The sequence below is a fragment of the Trichinella spiralis genome (genome assembly GCF_000181795.1).
Source record: "Trichinella spiralis strain ISS 195 chromosome Unknown Scfld1, whole genome shotgun sequence".
Classification (NCBI taxonomy): Eukaryota; Metazoa; Nematoda; class Enoplea; order Trichinellida; family Trichinellidae; genus Trichinella; species Trichinella spiralis.
The window spans coordinates 1028497-1037297 of NW_003526940.1; the positions used below are offsets into that span (position 1 = coordinate 1028497).

At 31.9% G+C, this 8801-nt stretch overlaps 2 protein-coding genes across 2 annotated transcripts; one reads left to right on the forward strand and one right to left on the reverse strand.

Annotated features, from left to right (window-relative positions):
- Positions 1-1896: 1896 nt before the first annotated feature.
- On the forward strand, positions 1897-5025 carry Tsp_07356 (putative trypsin). Its single transcript, XM_003381619.1, has 10 exons — positions 1897-1943; positions 2377-2615; positions 2696-2970; positions 3024-3157; positions 3221-3440; positions 3557-3830; positions 3906-4183; positions 4239-4366; positions 4423-4621; positions 4713-5025. Exons 1-10 carry the CDS (start codon positions 1902-1904, stop codon positions 4925-4927), a joined length of 2004 nt encoding a protein of 667 aa, XP_003381667.1. The 5' UTR covers positions 1897-1901; the 3' UTR covers positions 4928-5025.
- Positions 5026-7209: 2184 nt separating this feature from the next.
- Tsp_07355 (conserved hypothetical protein) lies at positions 7210-8801 on the reverse strand. The gene is given in 3 exon segments (XM_003381620.1): positions 7210-7300; positions 7314-8273; positions 8746-8801. 3 exon segments carry the CDS (start codon positions 8799-8801, stop codon positions 7210-7212), a joined length of 1107 nt encoding a protein of 368 aa, XP_003381668.1.

Sequence of the window (8801 nt, forward strand, 5' to 3'; positions counted from 1 at the left end):
GAGCTTCATGAGGCATTTGATTCATTTGAGCATGAAGCTGTGCGCAGTAACAAATAAATATGCGCTTTAAAAGGCATTTTCAATTGCTATTTGTAAAATTTTAAAATGTTTTCAAATTCTTCTAAACTGTAGGTTTACGCAAAACTATTATTTTTAAACAGCAATGCATGGAAATGCAAGCTTCAGTAAAAAACAACCAAGTAATTATTTTTTAATGTATTTTAATAAAAACAAAAGATGAAATAAATCTGAAATCAAGTATGAATGCTAGTATAACAATTAATAATATATAATACGTGCATTAATTTAAAAATTTTTAATTTACACTAACTGAACATCTTAACAATAAACAGTAAATGTCATTCCCTTATTCAGGGAGTACCCAGGGTTCTGCAATATGCAATAATATGTTCAACGCAGTTTTTATATCTCAATTATGAACATTTGTTTGCCGAGTACGTCGATGACAACGTGCTTAACTAAATCTCATGGCTGCTTCACTACTGATGGCTTTTGTGATGTACTGCTGTGATCACAATCTTTTATGCATTTTGTTGTCTCATGTTTTGTGCATACCAAACACTTACAGTGCCTTTCTATTCTCAAACTTGATATTTCCTGCTACTGCATTTCGTGACTTACCGTGAATTGGTGATTTATTTATCTCCCATAAGTTGAATGTCAGTACAAAATGGATTGCCTCACTGAATAAGTTAATTTTATTCAATTGAAAAAAACTTCATTTACAACAGTATCTGTGAAAATAAATATTAGCAATAAACAGCCTTACATTATATTTGCTAGTCACACCCATGAGTTCTTAATTTATGAAAATCATAAAATTTTGCTTATTTTTACAAAGCTCGCACATGCTAGGAATTTCATAGCAGACATCTATGCGTCACAACCGCCAAACTGCCTAACATTGATGTCAGTTCCATTTGATTTTTAATTTTACCATTTAATTTAGCAACATCTTAGCATCTGGCCATAATGATATTAAAACAAGTTAACAGAATCACAAGAAGAAGTAGCATTTTAATAAGAAAAAACAATAAATGCTTTTGTGACAGTAAAATAAACTACTGAAATCTCTCATTAACAGAAACTCCCTTAGTTAGGAAAGACATCTACCACATGCTTCACATGTTCAACTCAGCGTCATCTCTGCTATTATTAATTTTCATTCAATAGTCTTCCTCTCATAAAAGTACAAAACTTATTATGGCAAACTGTTACAAAATGGGTTATGAATGAGTTTCACACTAATCATTTAGTACTACTCAATGGCTTAAGAACATGATATTTGTTAGCTGATCCTTATGCACTATTTTTTATCATTTTTTAACTCCCTTTGTAATTATACATTTATACCTTTATTACTTCTTAATTATACATTCAAACATTATTATTATTAGATGATTATTATTATTATTATTATTATTATTATTATTATTATTCAAAATTATTATATTACGGCCTACATATTTAGTTTTTATTTTTGCATCACTTAATAATTACTAAACAATCTTGTCGCACAATCAATACAGGCAAATGGAACAGAATGAGATTTTAAAATACATAAATAACGTTTTATGCTTATACCATTCAAACATCTAAATACAAGAAGGTTAAACGCCAACACTCAATGCACGAAATATTAACGTCATACAAAAGAAAACAGATTGCACCATGCAAAAAAATTGCTCAGGATGGTTTGTCAATCTAATTGCAGAAACAAATATTTGAATAAATCGCAGGTGTAGAGATATTATAATTTGAAGTGGAGTTATCAGTGGAGTCACTATTGACATTTCAAAATTAGCAAATAACGCAAAAACTATTTATATGGGAAATTTTTTAGAAAAAAGCAACCATTCGTATAGGGATATACCTAAATCATGAAAACTGTAATATGCATTTTACTTCTTCCATTAACTATAGTAAGTAGTATTATAATTCATGTTATTGATTTTGATTTTTTCATAAAACTAACATAAATTTTTTACAAGAATTTAATTTCAAGCTAAAACAATAAAATAAGCATAAAACTGTAAGCACAATCAAAGAAATCAGTGATTCTAAAAGTCAGTAAATGCAAAATTTCATAAAATGTCTTGAAAATTTAAAATTTGAAGGTAAAATGACCCAACACATTTGGGGCTAATTGTTTTGGAATAGCTTTATAAATTGTTCTTAGAGAATTTACATTTTAGACGGTCAATTTAGAAATCAAAACTTTATTTATTATTATTTGATTAATTTATACAGAAAATAAACGCACTGCAAATTCTAATAAAACAATTAGGAAAGCTACAGTGGAAATAGGAACATGAAACGCTTTTGCAAATCCTTCTTCCATTTGAAAAATTTCAGCTTGCACTACCAGATGACAAATGTGGATTAACTGCATATCCAATAAGAAAAACTGATCCATCAGGCAACAAAATTGCAGGTGGCTGGTATGCAACACCGCACTCTCTACCATATCAAGTAAAGTTATTAATTGAAAAAAGTGGGATACATGCTTCATGCGGTGGTGTTATAATTCAACTGAAGTCTGGCAACGGTACAGACGCAGTCCTCACATCAGCACGTTGCCTTTATCAAGAATCGTAAATTAACAAAATTAACCATTTATACTTTCCTACTGTAAAGTCACTGCTAATTCTTTAAAACTGGATAATAAATTTAGATTAAGAAAACCTGTGCCCGTGGATAAAGTTGATGTTATTAGTGGAGCTCACGATCTTGAAAACAACTTTGAAGAAAGTCAAAGGAAAATCCCCGTTAAAAATTTTGTACTCCATCCGGAGTATAAAGGAAATTCAATTAACGATATAGCATTGTTAAAATTGAAGGAGAAAATACTATACACAGACAAAACTCGACCAGCATGTTTACCTGACAAAGATGCAGAGCCGAGTGCGGGCGAGCTGTGTTATGCATCTGGATGGGGATCCCCTTTCTGTAAGTAAATCATCATCATCACTGTCCATTTTAACAAAATCTGTATTGTATAGCTGGAGCCGAGGATAGCGCAGTTTTGAAAATGGCAGCGATACCCGTTCAAACTAAAGAGAAATGTAACTTGGCTGGTGGAATAGCAACCAGATTTTGTGCTGGAGGAAGCTTTGGAGGACACGGAATTTGTGACGTATGTTAGCAGTACAAAAACTGCTGATGAATAATTTTATTATTTATTTTTGCTTTCTTATAGGGTGATTCAGGAGGACCATTAACATGCGAAAGAAATGGAAAATTGGTTGTATTTGGCATATCAAGTGGACATACAGGCCTCTGTGGTCAATATGGCAAACCAGGAATTTTTACAAAAGTATCATCCTTTTTGGATTGGATTAAAAAAACTGATACAGAATTAGATACTGCAGTGGATATGAGCAAAGGAAAAAAAGCAGAAAACATTGCTCAGCCACTTGGTAAGATGAGCACGTACACATAATTTTTCACGATTAATAATAATTTTATATCTTAACAAAAATCATATCAGTCAATATTTATTCTGCTTGTAATCAATCGGTTTAATATTCTTCAGATTCTGATGAAACTACTGATGCTAAACAGGCAGGCAAAGTTAAAGAACAATTTCCATGCGGCCTTTCAGCATTTCCTATGAAAAAAGAGCAATCTCCATCAAACAGAGTGTCTGGTGGATGGGAAACAAGACCCAATTCATTGCCGTATCAAGTGAAATTAATAAATCAAAAACAGGGAAAAGAATTTGCGTGTGGTGGAACATTAATTCAGTTTAAACCAGGAAATGGGACATTTTGGATATTAACGGCAGCTCACTGCATTTATGACAACCTGTAAGGAGAAATTTAGTCAGTTCAACTTTACCCGCGTACTCAATACTTAATATTAATATGACATTGCACTTTTAGACGGAAAAAAACGTTGGATCCTGAGAAAGTACAGGTTTTGGTAGGGGCTCATAATGTATACAGGGATAGTGAAGAAAACAGAAAACAAATCGCTGTTCAAAATGTTATAATGCAACCAGGCTATAATGACCGTACAATTGCAAATGATATTGCATTGCTGCAGCTGCAAGAACCTGTTTTCTACACAACGGTCACAAGACCTGCTTGCTTACCTAACCCTGGAGAAAAACCCTTACCAACTACTTCGTGTTGGGTGAGCGGATGGGGAGCTGAATCATGTAAGAGTTTATTCTATACCATGTTTTAGTATGAAATATTAGAATTATATTTTAGCTTATGGTGAACCAACTGCAATTTTGAAAGTGGCTAAGGTGGCTATTTGGAATGACGCTGATTGTAAAGTAGATGCAACTTCTAGCATATGTCTCGGTGGTAAAGCAGATAGACGTGGATCATGCCAAGTGAATAATATTTTTAATGTTTTTTTTTGAATTATCATTTATTAAATTATTTGAAGGGTGATTCTGGTGGACCGCTTCTTTGTGAACATAATAAGAGGATGGTAGTATTCGGTGTATCCAGTTCAGTCGTAGGTCATTGTGGCCAATTGAATCAGCCATCTATTTATACAAGAGTAACACATTATTTGGATTGGTTGAAAGAAACTTCAGAAAAAGCTGGTGACTTAAAAGTCACGGCTGCAAGTTCAACTGGAGGTGAGTTAATAACTTTGTGTATTTCTAAAATTTGTCTTCTAAATGAACAATGCAATGATTGTCATTCAATGCTGCGCCATTTTACATTTAGGAAGTTCTGCAACTTCAAAGCCAAATAAAGCGAAAGATGACTTTACAGTTCGTCCCTCTAGTCCAGCAAAATCAGTATCCAGCGTCCCAAGCCAACCTGCTTTTCCAGGTAGCAGATTTATGACTCCTCTGCCTACGCCCGGACGTCCAGCTGCATCCAGATTTTACACTCCCCCATCATCAGGTTTATCCCGTTCCCGTTTTCAGACACTTTGAAATAGATGAATAACATTTTCATCATATGTTGTTTGTCAAACAAATGACAATTTCATAGCTATTTAATCATGCAAGTAAAATTAAATAAATTTCTCTTTTTGCGTCGTAATTGTTGAAATAATTGGACGGAAGTTGCGCACTGGCTCTCTGAAATATTAAATGGCGTTTAAAATGTTTCAGTGAACGTTTCACTGCAAAATATGATGTTTTCATTATTATTTGAAATCTATGAAAAGGATTTCTGCATCTAATAAATCAACATAAATGTAAATAAATCTCTGAATAAGGCATCTACAATCAGAGATGGCATTGACGTTTTTAGTATTACGTATTTAATAATGAGAATCAGTAGATTTTGCAAACTGCAGAATGGAACAACAAATTGTATGTACTAAATTCTAAACATATTTTACATTGCTTGCTACTCAATGTGCAAAATAAATGAAATTAATGAATCCATCATTGAAAAATGGCAATGGAAAATTTTCAGAAAAATAAAGCCAAGTCATAAATACAACAACTTAAATTTTACATGAACTATGACAATATTGTGCTAATCATTTTCTGACAAAGGGTTTAAGCTGAAAATTATTTATTATGTAGTTGCTGAAACAACAAACTGTTCCATTAGGTAGTAGCATCAGCAAGCAAAATAGATTACACTGAAAAATTGAATAATCTTCTTTATTTCTATTACTATATTTGTTGTCATTGAAGTTATTATTTATCAAAAGTAATATGGCAAAACTGAAAAATTGAATAAAAGATAGAACTGAAAAATAATTATGAAGAAACTTTTATTGAAATCATCGTAATGAATGTCGAAAAATTCAAATTACAATAGAATTGTGTGACAATTCACTTAAATGGTAGTGTGTAAAATTTTTACCTTTAGTGGAACAGATCATTATTATTTTCACTGTAAAGTATTGAATATTCAACTAAAATAAAATAAATTAAATTGTAAAAGCATTATAAATTACAAATTGAATTAAGTTATATTCAATTAAAGTATTATATATATAACTGAAATGAACAAATGATGAAAAGCAATTACTAATTACTACTGATTGCATGGAATTTTGCGTCAGCATCACAGTTGCATTATTCTGTCATTTCAGTGCATCACGATTTTCTAAATAAATATTATTTACATACAAAAAGTGCAATTTTATTGTAACATAACAGGTGCATCATGGAAATGCAAATAGAAGAAGCAATATCGACGTTTAACATTTACATTTTGATATGTAAAAGAAATAAATATTACAAGAAGAAGAAGAAGTAAAAAAGATCCATTTTTCTCTACAGTTAATATTATTACAATAGTATTTTAATTGTATATATAAAAAATAAAATACGCTAACAAAAGACTTAAAATATTTAATCATTATAATTTTAATTCAAAGTAATTTGATAATTAATAAAAATTAGTCTTGAACACTGTGCAGTTTGAACTGACGCGGCAGCGGACGTCACCTATTTCGCTTGTAATGATTGTATTATAATATTATCTTTAAAACTGTTCGAAGAATTTCCTTTTCTGATATGATATCATAAATATGCTGAAAGCAAATTAATCAAATTGATTATTTATTAAAAGATATTTCCTTAAAATATTTTTTCAAAATGTAAATGTGAAACGTAGATATTGTTCATTGTAATAGCATTTCCTTTTTGCGCTTGTTGTGCATTAATAGAAATGCGTTATTTGTGAATAAAATTTACTTAGAAAACCTCAATAAATTGAAATAAGAAGATGATGCAATTGTGATGCTGACATGATATTGACTGTTTAACAGACAAAATTATTTTCAGTCAATAATAATAATAATTAGCAATTGTTTTTCATGAAATGTTCAATTTTACACTATGACAAAATAATAATGTTAATAAAAATAAAATAAAAAATAATAATTTAACAACAAAGACTTCCATGAAGATACTCGTGTAATTAATAAAAAGTATTGTTTACATATATTACAAAATCAGAATTGAATAGGCATCATTTTTACAAAAGGAAGAATATATAATAGAAAAATTAGATTAATACGTTGGCAATTTGTGCTCTATAATTTTACATTTATTCAATCTGGTTTTTAAAATAAAATGCTATCAGTGTGCAAATTGAAACTTTTTTGGAAAAATTCACACTGAAAATTACTTACTTCACAATCCTTAAAGCACTGCTTCAAAGAAAGATGTATGAGAAGGAAAAATTAGTTGCCAAAAAGAAAAAAAAATGTAAAAGTGAAGAACAATTCAAATTGACTGCAAGGGTTTTATACATGCAAAGAAAACACAACTATATTGGTAAGAAGCGACAGCGCCGGGATGCTGAGCATAGGATGCAGGCACGTCGAGTTGTTCATTCTGAATAACAAACCCAACTTTGACAATTACTTCACGCAAAATATCATACGGTAATTCGATCGACGCGAAGGGACCTTTTTCAGAAAAATGGTAAAGCAACGGCCCAAAATTAAGCCAACAGCCACCCGGCTTCAAAATATCATAAATTCTTTCAACGTAGTTGATCACATTGGCAGTGGTGTCGATGAAAAATACCGTACAAACGCTATCCCAGCTATTAGCTGTGTCATAAACTTGGAGAAAGTCTCCAGCAACCATGCTCATCTTACCTCCATTAGATGGTAATCGAGGATCAATGTCGGGCACTTGTACGGCAACAATTTCGTCTTCCGGCACCACCGACTGATGCCATTGACTGAGCCATGGATAAATGGAATACTGTTCTCGAACAACGCAGCGGTTGAGCATGAAATTCGAACCGAAAAGCATGTAATAAGAATACTCGTTGCCTTGGGAAAAGAAACCCCGTTGGGCAATTTCCCAAACCAGACGTCCCATACCAGCACCGGGTACGAGTACTTGAATTTCGGACCGACCTTCCACCGGATACCTGGATTCCAGTTCGGCAATAACATGCCCGTAACAAGCTTTCCTTTCCTCAACGCCTGCAGCCGACCAATCGCGTGCGCTCTGCCTAAGTATGATGTCCAATTTTTCGGCCAAATATTCAGGCACTTTGGCCAACAAATTGGCAGACATTATCGGATCTCGTTCGAAGTCGTCGAACAAATTCCGCGCTGAGATGCAAATCATACGCAAAAATCTGCTGTTAATTTCTACGCATTGGCGAAGCTTTTTAAAATGTTCATTCGTTTTAGCTTTTTTCAACCGTTCCAATCCGTACAACTTTGCCAAACGAACGTACTCATTGGCGCAAGTGCGTACAAAACGAGCTGAATACTGCTCGAACGATGCGCAAACTAAACCGATGTGCTTCAGCTCTTCTTCATACGAATCGTCGTTGCTATTCATTCTGAAAATTTTAAATCACACTATACAAAAATCATCCTTTACTTGTAAATTGGTAAAAATAATACATTCATCAGGCTACATTAAAATTAACAATCCAAATGTGCTATTAAAAAAGAATATCAATTGAAATGCTTTGAATTTGAAAACAATTCTTAACTACGCTCATCAGCAGAAGAAAATTGAAAAAAATTTTCAAAATTAAAAATCGCATTCAAATATTTCTCCCATATATATATACACATTTACATTTCTTAACATATAATTTGTGTGTATATATGAGATTATCAACTATTTATTAATAGAAGCAATTAAATACACACTGTGTTCTGAAACAATAGCATTAACATTTAATGAAAAAATTCTTACATTCTGAAATTTAATTGAATTCTAAAATTCTAAAATTTATCCATTTTTAAAGAAAAAACTCAAGCATCCCGAAATTCTGTAAAAAATGATAATTAAGGTCAACTAACATCAAGACAATACAGTATGCCAGTTTTGGGGTGCATGTTGCAAATTGGCCGTACAT